The 21415-nt window shown below is 40.9% G+C and overlaps 1 protein-coding gene across 4 annotated transcripts in view; it reads left to right on the forward strand.

Moving 5' to 3' along the window:
- The window catches only part of Edem3 (ER degradation enhancing alpha-mannosidase like protein 3), a 64057-nt gene extending 50699 nt beyond the window's left edge, over positions 1-13358 (forward strand). For 2 of the 4 annotated variants that reach the window (XM_076941333.1, XM_034513029.2), the window contains exons 19-20: positions 2693-2878; positions 9553-13358. In XM_076941333.1, the coding sequence (XP_076797448.1) occupies positions 2693-2878; positions 9553-9959 (593 nt within the window). In that variant the 3' untranslated portion in view covers positions 9960-13358. Of the gene's footprint in view, positions 1-2692; positions 2879-3971; positions 4020-9552 lie in introns of all 4 variants that reach the window. The other 2 variants (XM_034513024.2, XM_034513026.2) reach the window with 2 other exon arrangements.
- Positions 13359-21415: the final 8057 nt, after the last annotated feature.

Raw genomic sequence — 21415 nt, forward strand, 5'->3', positions numbered from 1 at the left:
CCTGTTCTTTCTGAAAGGGTTTTATGAGCTAGGTTATGCTGAGCAACACATAAGCACTAGTTGGTAGAACACTGTATCTCTGTGGATTTTCCCACTGAAATTACAAGCTACCAATTTTAGCTTATTTTGCCTCTGTGTTTCAGCCTGTGAGTTTTGCTGTTCTCTACCCTCCTTCCCCCTGACAAACCATGGCTATTAGCGTAAGACACATACAGTTTTATATTCCTGCTGATAATCAGGGTGTTTGCATTCAGAAGGAAGTGGAAGACGGGACTCCCCCACCAGTCGTGAAGTGACTGGGAAAGTTGATGTTGCAGTTTCCTCTTTTCTTTAGTTAGCATCCATTTCTACATTGAGAGTATGGAAGACATTTGAGGGGCTGGGGCGGGCCACTTTGAACTCTAGCATTATGAAAAACAAAATCTGAATACTTAAATATTTAGATTTATTTCAGCAAAAATTATTTACTATTTCCTTTATTCTATATGGGCACTATATTGTTGGTTTTAAGTGAGTAAATTTTATTAGTTAAAAATTTTAGGAGAAATTGGTTATGGACCTCCTAGCTTATGTCTCAGTTTACGTGTTGCTGAGACACAGCCAAAGTGATTCATGTACATACTGTCTCTGAGTGCTTTGAATTGTACAGTTGGTTAGTTCCAAGTTCTTGTAACTTGTGGCCACTGTGTGGCCAGTTACAAGAATTTTTTTCTGCCAGGCAGTGGTGGCATACACCTTTAATCCCAGCACTTGGGAGGCAGAGGCAGGCGGATTTCTGAGTTCAAGGCCAGCCTGGTCTACAGAGTGAATTCCAGGACAGCCAGGGCTACACAGAGAAACCCTGTCTCGAAAAACCAAATAAAATTAAAAATTAAAAAATAAAAATAAATAAAAATTTTAAAAAAAGAATTTTTTTGACTCCTCACTAAATCTTTTTCTGTTAAGTGTGTATATGTACAGGTTTGTGTGTGCATGCACATGTGCATGGAGGCCAGAGGTCAGTGTTAGTGTCTTCCCAGATATTCTCCATCTTGTTTTTGAAACAGAGTCTTTCAGGAAGCCCAGAGCTCATAAGCTAGCGAGACTGACTGGCCAGTGAGCGGTGGCCTGTGTCCCTAGCTCGCAGTGCTACGGTTCAGATGTGTGTCACAATAGCCAGCTTTCATGCAGGTTCTAGTGATCCACATTTGCATCCTCATGCTTGTGTGGTAGATGCTGTGCCAACTGAGCCCTTCCCAGCCCCTAAGTCATCCCGCTTGTCCTTCACTAGTTTCACATTGAGGCTACTCTTACTGAAGAACTTAGTGTCTTATTGCCACTTTTTTGGGAGCATTTCTTACTTTCCAAGACTTAAAAATAGAGATTTAAAGTATAAAACATAGTGTAGAATGTGTACATCAATCATTTTAAAAATATCTGTGTATTAGATTATCCCAGTTTCTGGGCAGAGTCTTCATGATGTTCTATGATATATAAAGACTGTCAGGTCAGACATTTTCTTTAGTAGCAATTGGTGCAAAATCCTACACTGGATTCTATGGAACAAAAAATGAGAATTTTTTGTTGTTGTTCTCAGAAATTTTAATTAAAAACAAGAAATTTAATGTATGTGACTTCTTTCCCCTAAGTTTTTTCCTGATAAAGCAATTTTTTCCATTGAGTAAATTTGTTTATTTTTTTTATTATGAGGACTAAAAATACAAATTACCTTAGAAGTCATGTGACTGCAGGAGGTAATAGTTTCCTTGTTATTTTAAGATGGAGGTTGTTTAATATATGGAAAGGAATGATATTCATTCAGCCCAAGAGTAGGTAAACTTGATGAACTGAGCGCTGCCATAGCTGACAGGTGCCACCTTTCTCTTCATGGTGCTATCTCAGTTTTGGGTCTTTTGCAGCTGTGCTCCTCCCGCACCTGCTCCCTCTCCTCTGTTCACAGTTCCCAAAAGGCAGCCAGGTACACAGTGTGAGTCACTTACATGGACTGTTACTGGCAGAAACAGTGTTTCTGTGTGGCAGTTCTAGGATCACAGCGGGTCGGGGGTCAGACAGTCATCCTTTGTCTGATCAGTCATTACTAAGAGGAAGACACACATTTACCGCCTAGTTGAGCTTATGAAGTGAAGGGACTGTCCTTTATCAGGGACACTGATGTGTGACATTGGAAGTGGATGTGATTGACATTTACATTGTCAGAGAATTTAACTGATATTTAACCAGTGTGAAATAATAATACTGTTTACTTCAGCTTATTACTAGCTAAGTGATCCCTGGTCTAAAATTCGTGACTCCAGAGCATTTTAAAGTTCTGAAGTGTAGGAGTGTTCAAACTGTAACAAAACCAGTAGAGGAAATCTAGAAGTTCAGTCACAGTTCTATGTGTGTGATCCTGGTCATTAAAATCTTTCATGTGTAGGCTTTCCCTACACATATGAAAATAGTCCAGTCATGAAGTTTGTGTGCTGTGCTTTTCATATACTGTTTTGTGTGACAAGTAATTCATCATAATTTATTGAGAGTGGTTTATAATAGTCCAGTAAATTTCTTTGCAGTTAGAGTCTTTGCGGCTTTCACTTATTTCCTTAGGATAAATCATAAAATGAGCTCATCTGAAGATGACACTCGATTTCCAGCACAAGAGCACTTCCATCTGCAGGTAACAAGCCGTGACTCCCTCTTTGTTTCCTGCCAGATGATAACGAGGGGAGCAGCAGTGACACAGCCCCCCTGTTCCAGATGGCCGGCGATGGGAAGGACACGGATGACATAAAGATCCCTATGCTGTTCCTGTTCAGCAAGGAAGGAAGCATCATCCTGGACGCCATCCGTGAGCACGAGCAGGTGGAGGTGCTCCTTTCTGACAAAGCGAGAGACCGAGGTAACGGCCAGGGCTAGTGTGCTAGCCCTCCTCAGCCCGGGCAGACTCTGACCAAGTCACGTAGCCCTGCTTTTTAATTTTAGTTCACTGGGAAAGCAAGTAACAATTTTAGATGGTGGTTTAGAATTTTTCTCTTGGAAATAATAGTCATTTATTGTTTTTCTTTTATTAATATTATTAGCATTTATTATTTTACTGTTTTCATTTTAATTATATATAATATACATTAAATTATAAATAATAAATAAGTTGTTTTTAGTAATTTACTTATGTTAGAAAATATGAATAGTAATTTATTATTATAAATAGTAAAACATTTGTTTTGCTGGCTGAATTGGAATGCTTTTAGAATTGCATTTTTACATGTAGGGTGTGGTTTACAGTATGGTAGTAGTGGTCTGGCAGCAACTTGTACTGTCAAGTCCACTCTTGATAAAGGCATTAGAAAGGCAGCATTTATTTATCTCACGGGTGTCTACACTACGGGAGTTACAAATGCCGTTAGTCATCGGAAAGTTCTCTGAAACCACTGTGTGAAGGCTGCACAGTTTTCACACCTGAGGAGATGGGGAGCAGAGGGGAAGTGGGATGTCAGATGCAGGCTATGATCCTGCTCCTGGTAGCAGTCATCCTAGGCCGTATCATAGAGGGAATTGTCTTCACCCATCTCCCTTACATGAATATGGTATGTAAGGGGTTGTTAATAGTCCGGAGAATGTTAACGGATACTCAAAACCAACTTAATTCACTATGACTTCCAGATGAGATATCTTTTTAAAAATGCTAACAGTACAATGCTATCCTAGTCAGTGTTTTGTCTTCTTGTACTGCTTTGTTCTTTGAGAGTCTTTGAATTGTCAGCTATTTCAGAGCAGTGGAGTGAATGAGTGGGGTGTGTAAGGTTGTGTAGGCATGGAGACAGAATACGAACAGGTCCTTCTCCAACCCTTCTGTGTACTTGATTTCCTTTTTCCGGGCCTCAAAATTGACTCCCTTCCTGCTCTTCTGTGCATTCAGCGCAGGCAAGTTACTATCACTGTATAACTGTGTAATGCCTTTGCTTTCCCTTTCTTGTGCTGCCGTTGGAATTCAGCAGCCATATTAAAAGGTAAAATGAGTCCAAGCTACAATATTAACAGTAGTAAGTATCTTGCACTAAAAACCAATTATATATGCATGTGTGTGTACTACATGTACTGTATATACTACATGTACTACACACACATGCATATATAATTTTGTTTTAATAAACCAATTATTATACATATAATTTTGTTTCACTGAGTACCATAATATATGACTTAATGTAATTGATAATTTCCATGTCCAGTCAGTTATCCAATAATAATAATTCTTTATGGCTCCTTCCATAACCGGTTCTCTTCTATATTCCATACACTAGTAGAATTCACTGACCCATGCCCATGCTCGAGTCACCCGAAGAACAGCATTGTTATAGAAGAAGGGATTACTTTGGATCATTTTTTGTTTACATACAAAATAAAATATTTAAAATATTTGCTTGTTTGCAAGCTCCTGTGAGGTGAGAGGTACATATCTGTTAAGACTGTGTGGTTATGATAAAGCAAGTGGTCCACACACCAGGAAGAGTGTAAGGAAGTCGGTCAGTCTTACTAGAAAAAACTTGCTAAGGAGTAGTAGTCCCTAAACACTCTACAGTTAAGATGGCATTATGTAAATGATATTTTAGAGCACTTTGGTAGTGCAAGACTTTACTGAGCTGTTCCTTACAATGCTCATTTGATAAAAGTTTTTAAGGTTTGTGTATATGATAGTGCTTTGAGAAATGTATAACTGTGTTAGTCAAACCAACAATTATAATTATTCATATTTATCACTGTAAGATAAATCAGTGATACTAACTCTATACTTTCAGCCACTTTCTTCACTTAGGATAATATTGCAAGAAGTTAAATTCTGTAGTGGTTGTCAATAACGTGTCCCTTACCATCACCAAGCACACCATGTGCTTTGCCACCATCAGTCCTGGCTGATGCACTCGGTCCAGGTGGAAGCTCTGCATTCTCTACTGTGCTGAGTCAGATTCTGAAGCCTGGATCAGAATCCCACACTTGGACACACTCAGCAGACAACTGCAGTATGGTAGCTCTTCACCTGCACTTCGACAGACGTGGAATGACACCCAGAAGACCTTCCTGTCTCTTAGCTCTGCATCATAAGTTCTAGTTAGAATTATGTAAGGACTTTCAAGTACTAAGTACCTAATCCAAGCAGCAAAATGTCTTCAAATCATTCTTCCAAAATGAAGTCACATTCCTTGTTGATAAAAAGTCCTTTGCACTTTATAATACAAGAAATAGAAGCCCATACAATTCTCTCCTAGACGCACCATTGTCTGATAGGTCCGACTATTAGGATGTCTATATCTGAAGCTGTCCTTCTACCTGATAGCAACAGCGGTTATTATATATTCTTCAGAGGTGAAGGCACTACAAGTTTATCAAGTAGAAATGTTGCTTCCTTGGGGAAACTGTTAACACTTTTAAAGTTATCAACACACGGTTTAATACTGTGTTTCTTAGTGTCTCATTGCTTCAAATTTTGAATTTTAAAAGATATTTAATAATTCCAGCGTCACACAAACAAGTGTGTTTCTTACCTTTAAATTGATGCAGTTTACAATTTAGGGTCAGTTTTCCTCTTCTCCTTATTGTTATTGGGGAAAAAAAAATCATCATTTAAAGTTCCAGTACATTCTCATGCTTGCAGCCTACAGAACAGGCAGGCCTCTGTGCCCAAAGGATAGAGACAAATGCTTTCAAAGCTGCTGTTGTGTTTGTGTGTGTTTGTTGGGTAAACAGTCAGACAGAAAATGGAAGAGAGATTAAAAGAAAGAGTCCTGTCTTATAAACTGCCCTGAATTTAAGCCAAGTAGTCTCAGTCCTCAAATAACCCATCCGAAGTAGGCTTCAGTGTGGGTGCCCTGGCACTGGACTGTGCAGGAGTGTTGGTAAACGCCTGATTCCAGCAAGGGTAGCCTCAGACTTGAGCGGATGGCTCTCTGCCTGGAGAGCAGCAGCCCAGCATTATGGTCAGGGGGCTATGCCCGCCTGCCCTGTCTTCTCTAACAGGCCGGTTCTGTGTGATTTCTCACATCCCTGTGGCTCTTTTTCTCTTTGAGAAGTTCAGCCATTCTATTCTCAAATCAAATGCCACCTTCTGTATGACAGTTTTCCTCATTCCTGGCAGAATATAAGGGGTTTTTCTAATATAGTTCAATGATTCTATTGCATGATTGTTTAATTTATGCTCTTCTGAACTGTGTGAGCTTTTAGTTACCATAGAATATGCTGGTGAGTAAATGATTGTATAACATTCAAACTCACCAACATTCCCCTTTTATTAGTAAGACCATTAATGTTTCTTGGACTTTTCTTCAGTCTTTGTTTCTTGGCTTTCTGATATGCCATTTCTGAATCAACGCTGCACCTTTAGATGAGTGACGGGCGCCTGAGACGTAGTATAGCTGACTCAGCTCCTTTCAGTCTTTGTTCCTCTCAGAGCTCAGGCTGGCCTGGCTGCTGCTCCTGCTCTTTCTGATTCTGTGGGTCCCCAGGCTTTGACAAATGGCAGCGCTTGCACTTCTGTTGTTCTGACCTATCTGTTTATTCCTGTGCGAGTAACTCGAGCTTTGTTTTGAGTGCGTTTTGTATGGTAGCTCCTCCCTTACTGAATCTGTTCAGCATTTCAGTTTTAGTTCAAAAACAAAAGAAGTAGAAATGAGATTCGTTTTGAAATCATGCATTTGCATATTTTTTATAGTGCATAGAAAACTGTTAAATGTGGCGATGTCCTGTTCTGGAACACATCTATAGATTTAATCAGCTCTTATTTTTATTAGTATTATAATTGTATATTTTAAGCAATATGAGCTGTATACTATCATAAATTTGTTTCATAGGTTTTTTAAAAAATGTATATTATGAAAGAATGCACAATTTCCCTTTTAGCTGCTGGTGCTTCTATTGAGGAGTTAATGGTGCTTGCACTTAGTTTTCTTTACAATTTTTTATTAACTGTGGTAGTAGTTCTTAAAATTAGATTTGGTTTATGTCTTAGTCAGTGTTCTATTGCTGTGAAGAGACACCATGACCGCCGCAGCTCGAATAAAGGAAGACATGTAATTGGGACTGGCTTACAGTTTCAGAGGCTTAGTCCATTATTTTCATGGCAGGAAGCATGGGAGCATGCAGGCTGACCTGGTGCTGAAGAGGGAGCTGAGAGTTCTATGTCAGCAGGCAACAGGAAGAGAAAGTGACACTGGTCCAGACTTGAGCATCTGGAACCTCAAAGCCTACCCCAGTGATGCACTTCCTCCAAGGCCACACCCCCAATAGTGCAGCTCTCTATGGCTCTGGGGCCATTTTCATTCAGACCACCACACTTTAGTTTCATTATACAGTCACAGTCTCAAAATATAGGTAATGCTTTTATTTTTTTCTATATTTACCCTGATTATTCTGTTGTTTATGGCATTAACTAGACACCAGAATAATAATGTATCACATGCAACCTCTGAAAGGTCTCAGCCACAAGCAGTCTGTATTACTAGACAGGACAGCCCCGCACTCGTCCAACCTTTCTAGCTTGAATAGTATAATCAAAGAAAAGGTAAGCAAAGAAAAGAAAAGAAAACTAAGCAGTCTGAACCTTTAGCTCCCCTGCAAAAAACAAACAAGAAATCCAGAAACCCAGCTGTGTTAAGTTACTTTCTGTTGCTGTGACAAAATGCCATGACAAAGGCAGATTACAGAAGAGTTTGCTTTGGATAACATTTCCAGTGTTAAAGTCCATAATAGCAGCTACAGCGTGGCAGCAGGCAGCTGAGAGACCACATCTTTAACCTTACTTAGCCAGAAAACAGAGAAAGAAAATAGAAGTGAGTCTAGGCTGTAAAACCCCCAAAGCTCATCCCGAGTGAACAGTTCTTCCAGGAAGACTCTACCTCCTAAACTTTTCCAGATAGCACACCACCTGGGACAACTGGGGACCAAGTGTCAATACTCAAGTCTGTGGGTGACAGTTCTTATTTAAACCATCACACCATCCAAAGACTCAGAACATGAACTGGAGAGAATAAGCATGTGTGTTTATGTGTGTGCAGAAACTTTCCTAGTAAGGCGATTGATCTGCCTGAGAGAGGGTAGGACATACTCCCCTGTATGTGCCTGCTTGTCCACATTTCCTCCAAGGGTTAGTTTGGTTTTCTAGTAGGTCCGTTTTCTTCCCTCTCTGACCCCAAGCTCTGCTTCCTTTTTGAAGGAGCCCTCAGATGCTCTTGCTGCAAGCTTTTCTTGTAGCACATGCCGTCTCCCTGATTAAATGTGGGCTATTTCACTTGCATGTATACATAGCCAGTTTTGGTGGGTATCTTTTTCTAGTTGGCTGTGAGATGCTTAAAGACAGACAGTGTTAGTTTTCACTCCTCATTTTCTCTCTGGCACCAGGCAGCTGAGAGAGTTCTCCTGGGTGCATTGCAGAAAGAGGCTGAGCGAGATGTGGCCAGTGGGTAACAAGGTTAATTAAATATTGTATTGGGGGGACTCAGAGTACTTCCAGGGCTTTTATATTGTATGTGCATTTCAAAAACTGTACCTGCTCAGGTTCCTAGTGAGTTTTAGAATAACTTTAAAAAAAAAAAAAAAAAGATGTGTTTATATGCCTGCATGTACATTTGCATACCAGAAGAGGGCATTGGATCCCATGGGACCACAGTTACAGATCCTTGTGAGCCACCATATGGGTGTTGGGAACTGAACTCAGGACCTCTGGAAGAGCAGCTACTGTTCTTAACCACTGAGCCATCTCCCCAGCCCCAGAATAAGTGTTTAAAGTTCATAGGTATGTAGTAATAGTTTCATTAACAATCTCAGCTCTTATCTTTATGAAAATATTTTGATGAGTCATATTAATACCTGTAACCAGGTTTTTTTGTTTGGATCTAAGTGGAACACTGAGTGGTAATGTCACTTTTCCAACAAATATCATTTTAAGTTTTAGCAATGATACGTGCTATTAAAATATTAAAATATATTGCATTTAGGATATTCTTATGTGCAAGCTTTCTTGAACTTAGGTATTAATACATTTTATGTGTGTGCCTGATTGTGTGTATGTGTGCGTGTGCTCATGCTTGTGCATGCACATGGAGGCCATAGAATCCTTTGGAATTGGAGTTACAGGGATCTTTGAGACACCAGCTCATTCATTACACGGGTGCTGGGATCCAGTCCCATCCTAATCATTGTCCAGCTAGCACACTTAGCCACTGAACCATCTCTAGTCATGATGTTGAAATTTTATATGCGTTTCAACATTTCTGTTTAGTGCTCTTGTTACTGGTTAATCCTCCTCCAAGTCAGCGTTATGCTGCTAATTAGTAATCCTTTCCATTTGGAGTGACATTTATTTCACTGTCACCTATAGCTACATGGAAAATGGATTGTAAGACCTTGACTTCAGTGCCACTGCTTTCTTCAGTTCTGCATTGATTGACTGCTTGCTTTCTTTCTTTCTTTCTTTCTTTCTTTCTTCCTTTCTTTCTTTCTTTTATTGCAAAAACCAGGTGACTTTGTAAGTGTGGTGCATTTTTTAAAGAGGGAGAGTGATGTGTTTGTTTCTTTCCTGTACAGATCCTGAGATGGAAAATGAAGACCAGCCGTCTTCTGAAAATGATTCTCAGAATCAAAGTGCAGAGCAGATGGCATCACTTCCCCAGACAATTGACCTGGCTGATCAGGAGACCCCTGAAAACTCTCTAGACTCTCACTCAGAGTCATCATCTCTAGGAGACAGCGAAGAAGCTGCCAGCTTCACCTCTTCTGAACAGATACCTAGTTCTACAGAAAACCTTGAGACTACAAGTCTTGATGGTGAATGTACAGACTTAGATAACCAACTTCAAGAACAATCAGAAACGGAAGAAGATTCCAGTCCTAATGTCAGCTGGGGTACAAAGGCCCAGCCTATAGACTCCATATTAGCAGACTGGAATGAAGATATAGAAGCCTTTGAAATGATGGAGAAGGACGAACTATGACTCTCTGAAAAGACTCTGGCGGTAGATATTTAACAAGAAGAGGTAAACTGTGATTGTCAACACCCTGTACCAAGCAGGCTCTCCTTGGAGGCTCTGAGCATTGCTCAAGCACGTTCTGACTGGGGTAAGTGGTTACCATAGGAATCTGGAGCATGCTGTGTTAGAGCTGACCTCACTGAAACTGTCCTGTCCAAAGTGGAAACTCACAACCCCTCTTATGGTGGTATCACATAACCTGCAGCTCCCAGGCCAGGGAAAGATGACTGGCCATTCCTGGGTAGACAAGAAACAAATTCAGCTAATGGAAAGTGGGAACAAGAATCAGTGCAGCTTTCTAATTGGAGAAAGCTTCACTGCCTTGGGTTTGAGGTTAGAGCCCTTTGGGGAAGATTTGAATGAGTATTGTGGCACTGTGGCTTTGCTACCCTCACAGGAACACACTAAGTGACCTACAGGTTATGAAGCAGATGCATTCATGGTAACAACAGTTTCTGCTCATCGCTCTTACCTGCTTCAATCAGTGACAATGGCCAAGGCGACTTGATTTCTTTTCCTCTCCCAACAATGACCTTACCATTTAAACCAAAGGTGAAGCCACTTTTTCCATAGGTCTCCATAAAGGCCTACTATGGGGCCAGGAAGAGGGTCCTATAGATAGTGTGGAAATTGGTTGCTTAATGCTCGGGGTAAATAGAGAAGAAGAAACTGTAGTGTTGCAATATCAACTTCCCATTGGACTGTCCTGGGGGAAGCTATGACTACTCTAAATGGGACTCAGCATTAGATCCTTGTGGGGTAGATTTTTTCCTAGTTCATTTCTCTTAAGGTGGTTACTCTAGCCATCAGCCTTACTCCATCCCATGTTAGTATGCAGTTGAGAGCGCAGGCTCATCTCCAAGCGCTGTCCCAGTTGCCTGTCTGTAGAGCCATGAGAAACCATGGTAGAGGTCTGTAACCCCGGGTGACTACTGTCTTTCTCCTTTGAAGCTGGAGTCTGTCACATTTTCTGTTAAATCATGGATTTAGGTTTGTTTAGTTTTGCTTTAACAAATAATCCTCCTTCTGATGTGAACTTGAAAATTAGTCTCTGGTGACCTGTGTAAAAAACTATATAGCCATATAAATGAAAGAAAAAGATTTTTTTCTTTCTTTTTCTTTTTCTTTTCTTCTCTTTTTTTTTTTCTTTTTTTTGTGTGGCAGTCTGGAGCTGGTCACATTTAATTATTTTTTGTTTTGCTTATTGATATTTCTACATTGAAATCATGGTTTTATTCATTTTATTTATTTTTAAACTTGTTTTAATTGCTTCTAAAGGAATATTTAAGGGACTTCATTCCTTTTTTACCATGGCATTACATAATAACTTTTCTCTAAAACATGGTTTTGAGGTACTGAATGACTTAGACTCTCTGTGGAGCTATGGAAGGCAGCACTGTGTGCTGTGGTCATGTCTGTGTGTCCAGTGTGTCTTAGGTCCAGGGGAACGTGCTCTTTTAGAAGGGAGAAATACCTGTTCTCAAAAGGTTCAACTAAACAGAATCGGTCAGTGAGTAATGAAGCTTAGAGAATTCCCTGGGGACGGGGGAGTGGCCAGGCCTTTACAACTCGTAGTTAAACCTGACAGCAAAAATGGGTATTTTATTCTCTCTGCATGTGACGTTTGGTGCGAGAAGATAGAACCGTAATACATATAGAGTGTAGAGGAGGTAGATGTGCTTCGGGTGATTTCATTGCCAAGCTGCCAAATTAGCTGAGGCTTACTGACTTGACTTGATTTACAGGACTGGGGCTTGGAGAGAGGGACGGCTGTTCCTGAGACTCTGAGTACAGAGCCTTCTATGGATTGAGTTTATATTTGTAGCTCAAAGCCATTGTTGACTAAATCAACTCTGCTAAGTTATCAACGCTGCATATTTTCTCCCCTTGAGAACTTAAGTATGAAGGGGAGCCCGTGACACACTAGGAAAAGCCAGCTGACTGCCACTTACCATCCCTTTGGCCACTAGGAGGTGCTGTTGCCCTTCGTTAAGGCTTGGGTGCACCTATTGATTTGTTTAGAAAAACCAAACCCTTTAAAGAAATAAAGACATTTTCCTTACTATCTAGAAGGAATAATACTCAGTTTCCCCTACTTAGGAAAGGAGGAATTTGTTCAGCTTCAGAACACAACATTCTAACTGATTCTCCATTTTCGTATTTGACATACTGCCACAAAGTAGTCTTTGAGTTCACTAGAAAATTCCAACAGCATAGATTTTTTTTTTTAAATGTTTTTTTTTTTCATTGTTGTTGATGTTGTTTGTTAAGAACCTTTCATAGATATTTTATTTACTTGCTGAAGATTCAGGGAATTCTGAGACCCTGAGTTTAGAAACATCTGGTCTACCTCAGTTCAATGTTGACTGCTTAGAAATAGAGCTGAAAGGATCACCACAGCCATAAAACCGCTTGACTAAGAAAGATTTATATAATGTTTACAAACCTGGAATCAAGTGAGGAGAAACCTGGAAGCTAAAGGTTAAACTGTTAGAGCAAGTATTTAATTCAGGTATTTTCAAGTTTTAAAACTTGTTTACCAAGTAAAATTAGATATTTTTTTTCTCACATAAAAACTCCATTGAAATTATATGCCCTAATTTGCAATATTTTCCCCATAAAACTTAAATGTAAAAGAACAGTAATTTACTAGATATGTTTGGGGTGGGGTATTTTTTTAGGTAGGTTTTCTTTTTTCTTTTTAACCTGTGTAAAAAGCTTCCAAAAAGAGTATAATGGTTTTAGAACAAATTATTTTGTAATTTTACTTTTTCTTTTCATTACAGTGTAGATATTTTTAAATGAAAAATTATGCACTCTCTGACTTCAATTTCACTGATGTAATTATTTTCTCGGGAATTCTTTTAGATTTAAATTACCATCATATAAACCTTTCTTAGAGCAAAGCCAGCATTTCTCTCACCAAACTCCATGCCAGATTCATTATAAAGAGAGCTCAGCCTGAGTAATTCACATAGTGCTTATCATTTTAGAGGGAGGTAGCATTTAGTAACTATCCCAGCTGGTTGTTTTGTGGACAAGGCTACAGTCAGAACATAGAAAAAACATTCTGTGAATGAAACATTGTATGTTCAGATTTTATAAAAGACATTTTTAAAAGCCCAATTTACAGCCGTATATTTTCTTATGATGTAATTTATGAAAAAGCCGTCTGTACTAACAGGTGCTGTAACACTACTGTTGTTGGGTTTTATTGTTTGGTGATAAATGTATACAATATTTCTAATGGAAACTATGTACTGTGATGTAAAAGTCTGGGCAAAATGTATATAATCCTTGTATATAATTGTGTATTTGATTATATTACTGATTGTAAATTTAATAAAACATGTAAATATTCTGGTCTAGTTTTAAATTTTGAATTTTTAGAATCATTGTACAAAGATCTAGAATTTGGTGTCTTTGTTTTCCTTTTGTCTCTCTTTACCTCAGGGCAGTGAGTTTGCAGGTGTTTGGGAATAGAAACCCATGCAACCATCAGTTCTAAAACTCAAAGAGTACCTAGTACAAACTAGAGTTTAAAAAAAGTCATAATTCTGTGTCACTGTTGGTAACATTTGTGTCTTGAATTTACTTATATTTAGTAAAATTATTTGCCCTCTTTTAATAGTATCATCAAAAGTAGGTTCATCAGTTACTTTTCTATTCCTGTATTGAAGACTATGACCAAAAGCAACTTGGGGTTCATGGTTCCCAAAGGTAAGAGTCCGTCGTCATCATCATGGCAGGGAGTGGCAGCCATCAGACATGGTGGCAGAACAGCTGACAGTTCACATCTTGAACCGTATGCAGGAAACAGCAAATTGTGGTGGCAGAAGCAAGGCCACACCTCTAAACCTCCCCAAATAGTGTCACCAACTGGGGATCAAACATTTACATGCCAAAGCCTCTGGTGGTGGGAGGTTAGTGCTGGCACACCTCATTAAAACCAGCACACTGGCCTTGGCCCTTTGTATCCCCAAGAAGCCATTGCTCTTCAGTAACATTCTACAATGGCTCTGAACTCTGCTATCCCAGGGTCCTGCTATCCCTGAGCAGATACCTAAAGACTATGTCATGATCATTATCAATTTTAAGACTTGAACAAGTTCCAAGCATCTTAGTCAAAGTACCAAGTTTAGTGACTGGGCAGTGGAGGAGAGCTCTGGTCTAATTCCAGAGGTGAACCTGAGCTCTTCCCAGTGGGTCACCCTCTTCCTTAGCCCTGCCTCAACTCCAGTTTCTGCTAACTGCTCAGCTACACTAGACTGTACGGCTAGAAAAAGGAAACTTCCTAAGTCTATCTAGAGATTGAGTTCTTTAAAGGTGAATGGAAAAGAGTAACTTCCTGCCTGTTAATACAGCATGAGTACTTACCAGACCTAATTTGTTAGTTGTGAGCTTGTGTTGGGTTAATTGCTATCTGCTCTCTTCAAAGGGAATGCCACCGACGGACCTCTTGAAGACTCTTGATCTGTAGGAATGCTAGTCCAGGTTAAGTTGGAGCATTCCTTTAGAAATCCGGAGGTGCCCTGTAGGGCAGGGACTTAGACCACCAGCTTTGTCTTCCAGCAGCAGGTGATGCTGAGGTAATGTCAGGGTTTATAATAGCGTGTGACTTCTCAGAGTCAAAGCTTCCTCACATGGTCAATCAGAGAACCAAGGAGTAAATAGACCAAAGTTAGAGGACCTTCAGTCTGGAGGCCTGGCTGCTTCCACAGGAGTCATCCCACATCTCCAGCAGCATTCCTCCACTTTGTCTGCCCACTCTCTTTGCATCTTCTTCATCTGTAGACTAGTCAAAGCGTCGAGTTACAAGTGGGTCCAGACAGCTGCTACACTGCAAATGCTAAGCCATGCAGCCACTCTCCTGCCCTACTCAGAACTAGTAAACATAGTCAATTCTAGCCTGTTTTCCTGTTAGCAGACACAGAGATAGACAGTTTCCAGATCCTTCTTAACCCCCTTTTAAAAGAACCCCTTGCCTGGAAATCTGGGGAAAGGTTTTCCAAGTCTGGAGTAGGTCTAGGAGGGCCTAAGTCCAGACTACTCCACATACCCACATCCTGGTGGCCAGGATAGCTTTGAGGGAGGAAGGAATTTCAACGTAGATGGAGAAATTTAACTGTGGGAGCTTCTGAGCTGGGGGGTGGGGGGGTGGGGGGATCCTCTGTGCCTCACTCTGATTATTGACTGCCCTTCCCTATTTCCTGGCTAGCCTAGAGTGCCATTTGATTTCTCCAACCTCAAGTGACTGTGATTCCTGGGATCATAATGACACAAGCTAGATTTGCCTGTGATTTCCCATTCATTATCTGTGATAAGCTAAGCAACTTGGTCAATCTTCCAGCCATCTTGGAGAGGGTATTACTGTCTGACATCTTTCCTTTTTAAGCATGCCCTTAACTAAACATGCCCAGGAATGTTCATCCTAAACTAGACAGGTAACCACCCAGAAGTGCTTTTTTCAGATAAATATGCCAAGCTTTGTCAAATAAATTCCCTGTCCTTTGTCATGGGAGACTTGCTGTTTAGGGTTTTGCAGCCTGCATTCTCTACCTTGCTATACGCCTTCAGGCAATAGAAATCCACTCTTGTATGTCTTGGCTGCGACTTTTTGACTTTCACTGATTGAGACACACATTCATTGTGTTATTTTTACTGCATAACTAAAGCCATTTATTTATTTAAGTGATGTGATCTCAGTCTGTAACCAACACATCCTTTGTTCACCTGGTTGGATAGCACCAGGACCACCAAATTTCCCAGCGTCAGTGTCACTCCTGGGCTACCTTCCCATCTCACCCAATACTTAAACATTCTTTCTTCTGTTAAAACTAAATTGGCAAAGCCTTAAGTATTAAGTCCAATGCACTCTGATTGCACACATATACATGAATAGCTTTGGGAACTGGATGAAAGCAAATCCCACTGCTGACCAGCCTCACTTAAAATCATGGCTGAACATCTCAGGTGAGATTTAGCACTGCCTAAAATTCTAGCCACATTTCTCTGATAGATGTTTGCAACTTGGAGCAAGCTTCATCCTTTCTTTCCAAATGTCCCACACTCATCATCAAAGAAAACAGATGCAAATGAGGATTCAATATTCAGCAGTCTATCACTGTGTGTGCTTGTCTACACAGTCATTCCCCTGAAGGAATCTAAGGACTCTTTCTTCCCTCATGCTAGAGAACTGGAACCTCAAATGAACCAGATGTGCTGAAAAATGGGAAAACATATCAGACTATTCGACTCCATTTGAGCCTCAGAGTGAAGGAACTCTGGCCCACTGCCTAAATCCCTTTCTTCATGCATCAGGAGCGCCACATGGCCTCCATCACTGAGCCACAGGAACAGAAATGCTGGATGCTGACTTACAGTAAGACACCTCACTTGCTCAATGAAACTAGGCAGCTCTTGGTCTTATTTTTTTGTTGTTGTTGTATTTCTTCTGCTAGTGCAAGTGCAGGCAGGACCCAGAAGAGAGGGAGAGACAGTGATGGAGAAAGAATTTTTGTTTGTAACAATACATAACAAAAATCTGTGTGTTTCTTTTTTAATTCCATCATCTGCTTCAGGAACCTAAAAAGATAACTAGCAAGAAACCCACATATCTTCTAAATACTTGGGGGAAAAGAAATGAAAACTTGGACATACATAAATGTCTGCAGCTAAATGTTTGTAACAGGAGGATACGTAAGGCAGAGCAATAGGGATAATGTACATGTTAAAATGTGTGTAAAGGAGTGTGGAGTGTCTGAGGGGCATGTTTTCCAGTGTTGAGTAGTGCAATTATTAATACTGCCTTTGCTGTTCTCCAGACACTGAACTAGGCTCTAGGAATCCTAGAGTGATACTCAAGACCATTTCAGATCTGTTTTTATAAAGACTTTACTGTCAAATCCAGAAAGCACTGTGCAAGAAATACCAAAGCAATGAGGCTTTTGAAACCAGGCAATCTAGATACTATGGGGATCTAGGACGTAGGATCTAGCTTCCCCTGTGGGGAAGCTGTGTTGTGGTGGATGCTAAGGTTTCTGAGATGCCTTAGCTCTGAAGATTAGGACTGTGGGTCTTTCCGAAGAGAAGGCTAAAGGGTTTAGATCTATAATGAGGATTTTGAATTTTGTTCTAAGGGTAATGAGAAATCAATGAAGGGTTTTAAATAAATCAGTGGCTTGCTGAAATATAAGACTAAATAATGAAAAACCTAGAATTACCTATCATATATGAATGTAGCTCTGATAATTACACACACACACACACACACACACACACACACACACAAATGCACATATATGGATAGTCATGACCTTGACTCATCATAATCCAGAGATACTGAGTACCTCCTATGTGTTAGGACATTCAAAATCAGAGAGTGTAGCAGTACACAGAAAGGCTATAGAAGGTACATTAAATAAGTAAATAAATAAATAAACAAACAAATAAATAAGTTTATGGGAAAGGTATGTTTAGTGCATAGAGAATGGTGGAAATCTATTTTATTTATTTACTTATTTTGGTTTTTTGAGACAGGGTTTCTCTGTGTAGCACTGGCTGTCCTGGAACTCACTCTGTAGACCAGGCTGGCCTCGAACTCAGAAATCCGCCTGCCTCTGCCTCCCAAGTGCTGGGATTAAAGGCATGAGCCACCACTGCCCGGTGGGATTCTATTTTAAATAACAGATGTTAACACACTGAAATACCTGTCATTATCTCTGGATAATAGGCAACTGCTCTTTTCTTTTTCTTTTTGTATGCAGTAGTCTCTACTGATACTGTCCTGCACTGTTCTTGTGATGATGTAAGATGATGTAATGCCCACAGGAGACATGAAGTGAAGGCAAGGCGGATGATGAGGTAGGCACTGTGACCCAGTGTGTTATGCTGCTGTGTAAGGCTTACACAAGCACTGTTCCACAGAACCAATCCATCCAGTATCGGATACAGATACTAAGTGACTGCCAGGTAGATAACAGATACAGAGTATTGACAGTAGATACCCTTTGAGAAAAGCCAGAAACCCAGGTAAAATCTTCTCAGTTTTAAAAAAAACTCTTACTGATTCTTTATGTATTTTACATCATGCACTCCAATACCACTCATCTCCCCATCCCTCCATATCTGTCCTCTGCCCTTGCAACCTCCCCCTAAAAGAAAACAATTTTCTCATTTTAAAACACTGTTTAAATTAGCTTTCTAATGCTAAGACAAAAGTCCTGAGGTAACCAATTTTACAGAAGATGATGTTGGTTTGGCTCATACTTTGAGGGGTTTTGGTCCATGGCTCTGTAGTTCTTGGGTCTGTGGTGGGGTAGACCGTTGAGTAGGGTGCAAGTAACAAAACTTCTGCCTTCATGGTAAACAAAGAGCAGAGAAAGAAAGAGAACCAGGTCCCAATAACTCCTTCAAGGACATACTCCTAGTAACATAACTTCCTTCCACTGGGTCCCAGCTCCTAAAGGTTACACTGTCCTCCACCCCCCAAACCATCACAGGTTAGTCACCTAGACAGTGGCATATAAGCCCCTGGTTGATATTTAATGTGTTAGACATTTTCAAAGTGAAAAACATCCAAGAGAGACAGATTAAAGGGGTTAGGGGATGATTTATTTTGGTTCAGTTTTCAAGGTTTCAGAAGTTGGCTATCTTGCTCCGTTGCTATGGCTGTGGGGAGGCGGAGGATCATCCTAGCTAGGGCATGTGGTAGGTGTTGCTGCCTATGCCAAGGTGATTGGAAGGCAGATCACTGAGAGGAAGGAAGGAGGCAGGAACAGGTACATTCCTCAGTAGTGAGCCCCAGGGACCGCTTTCCTCCAATTAGGTTAATGTTCTCATCACCTCCCAATAATGTCATCAAGTTAGAAAGTCACCAACCCACTCATGAAGCCAGAACTTGTAATCCCATGACTTCGCCACAAAGCCTGCCTTTGAGTACCATTGGTCAAGCCTACAGTACTTTAGGGCAGGGACATTTAGATCCAAACCAAGAGCAAAGATGTAATGGTGTTCCAGCCAAACAATGTGTGTGACAGAAAAAGGTTTCCAGACTGCAGCCTTTAACCTGTCAGAGCATCACACCACATTTGCATGAAAGGAAAAGTCCTCATGATGGTTAGAGGACCATTCACCATTGACCTCTCTTCAGTTCAAGAAGAACTATATACCCCAAGGGCATCCTCCAAGCGTTGGGATTTTCCCATGGTGTACCGGCCTCCCTCTCTGTTGGTGACTGTGTAGCTTTTTGATTCAGAGCTCTACCTCAGCCAGGTAGGTCAATGGCCACTGCTCCTGTCCTGCCATCTTCCTACAGGTTTCTGTCAACCAGAGATGCTCTTTGATCTGAAAGAACGAAATGTCTCTCCCAAACCGAGTTCAGATCTTGCCTTTATCAGGTAGTCTGGCCAAACTACTGATTTAGTTTCACCCCACATCTTCCTTCTGTGCTTCTTGGGGCTTCACGGTCTCCAGCAGCCTCATGAGAGCTCCATACCCAGGTGGATACACTTATAATTTTCTGTTCTGCTCAAGAGTGGTTTATTCCAGTCCCAACAGCTTCTCAGAGAGGGCTGAACAGGCAAGCGCTAATCCAACATAGTGAATAATGTCCTCTTCATAGACCTGAGAGTAAAAAAGGCTACCTTCCCCTCTATTTTGGAACCTTCAGCAGGCACCCTCGCATACTGAGTGGATGATTCTTTATCTGTGGTAGCTTGGCAAGCTGGAACTGTAGTTTACCGAGATATTTACAGGCAGCCTTTGTGGCCGATTAGCCAGCTACTGAGAGAACCTAGGAAATGAAGGCTCTAGTCCTTGCTAGAAGGGTGGGAACGGGGAAATGGACTACTTACAGACTTGGGCCTCTGGTTTCTGAGTCTGGGGGTATTTATTAGCACCTTCAAAATGGTAGACACGTGAGCTAGCTCTCCTTGTTTCCAAGGAAACTGCCAGTCTCACTGATCTTTGGCTCGTTCATCATCTCTAGTTCACACTCACAGACCTCAGAGACAACTATAAATTATAAATAAACCCCATTGGCAGTCAGTTTTCCTGACTTGTCACTAGACTGGGAACCCCTGGAGTGAAAGTGGCCACCTGGCTTTCATCTGGGTCAGTATGGGGGACTCTGGACAGGCAGTCACTAGCCTTAAGTGAGCTAAACGGAGTACTTAATCTGGAATGTGGGAGTGGTTTGCACCTTCCCAGGTCACATTTATTCTGAAGGAGCCAAGGCTTAAAAGCCCTGGGAAATGTCAAAGAAATGATGCAACAGCTTTGCCTCAGGACAACGCTGAAGAAGCATTTGTGGTTTTGTTTTGAAGTAGACCCAGAAGAGAACATAGCCCACATGGGAGTCTTGAGATTTCAGAGCCAAAAGGTTCTTGAGAACATCCTATCATCCATTTTCTTCAATGGGCTGAAACAGAGGCCAGATGTGGGAAGCGATATTGTCAGGGCCACACCCTTGTGGAATTGACCCCTTCTAACTTCCTGCAGCAAGAAGGCTCTGAGCATGCGCCTTGGGGTTATAGCAGACCGCTGGCTCATCCATCCTTTTCAAGTTATCATGCAGCTGCTGAGATGGTTACCAGCTTCAAAGCTGCCCTGCAGACATGGCTCCATTGCTCTGCTGTACCATCGACTGATGTAGATAGAGTCCTTCATTATTTAAACTTAGGGCACATTTGAACAACAACAAAAAAAAAGTTCTTTAATTCCCTAGAAACTGGCTCTTTTCACTGGAAGTATCTGTTCTTCTTTTCCTGATGAATAAATCCATTCATGAGAGAATACATTCTGTGCCTTCTCGTACTGTCTTTCATCCCAATTAGCTCGTGTGTGGGCAGAGCTCAGTGGAAAGAGTGGTTCAGATTCTTAGCTGGGTGGGTCTCAAGCTCAGGCCCTCTAAGCTCTGTGGTGATGGCAGAACTGGTTCTCTTTAGACCCAAAACACTGAATCTAGCATTTCTACATTTGAAACTGTGGATATCATAGAAAGCTGATGCAGGAAAGAATGATAATAATTCCTCCACCCTGTGCGTACACATGTGCCTGTGTGTGTGTGTGTGTGTGTGTGTGTATGTGAATTTCAGGCTCCCTATGTGCATATCTCTGTAAAGTTCTGTATTGTCTTATAATGATGATAGTTATCTACAGGGTGTGTATATGACACATACCTTTGCTATCCCCATTTTACCAATGAGAAAAGTAGAAAGCTTACAGCTGGGGTTCTAATCCCAACTTCTGCACCTTAGATTTTTTTTTTCATCTCTGTCAAGTTCTTATTAAAAGTCTATAAGAATACCACTGAGTTCACTTCAGCCAGCTTCTCTCATGCACAGGGCCTGTCTAAGATAGGATCTGTCACCGAACCTGGAAGCTGGCTGATTTGGCGAGACTGGCTCACCAGTCAGCCC

The sequence above is a fragment of the Arvicanthis niloticus genome, chromosome 10 (assembly GCF_011762505.2).
Source record: "Arvicanthis niloticus isolate mArvNil1 chromosome 10, mArvNil1.pat.X, whole genome shotgun sequence".
Lineage (NCBI taxonomy): Eukaryota > Metazoa > Chordata > Mammalia > Rodentia > Muridae > Arvicanthis > Arvicanthis niloticus.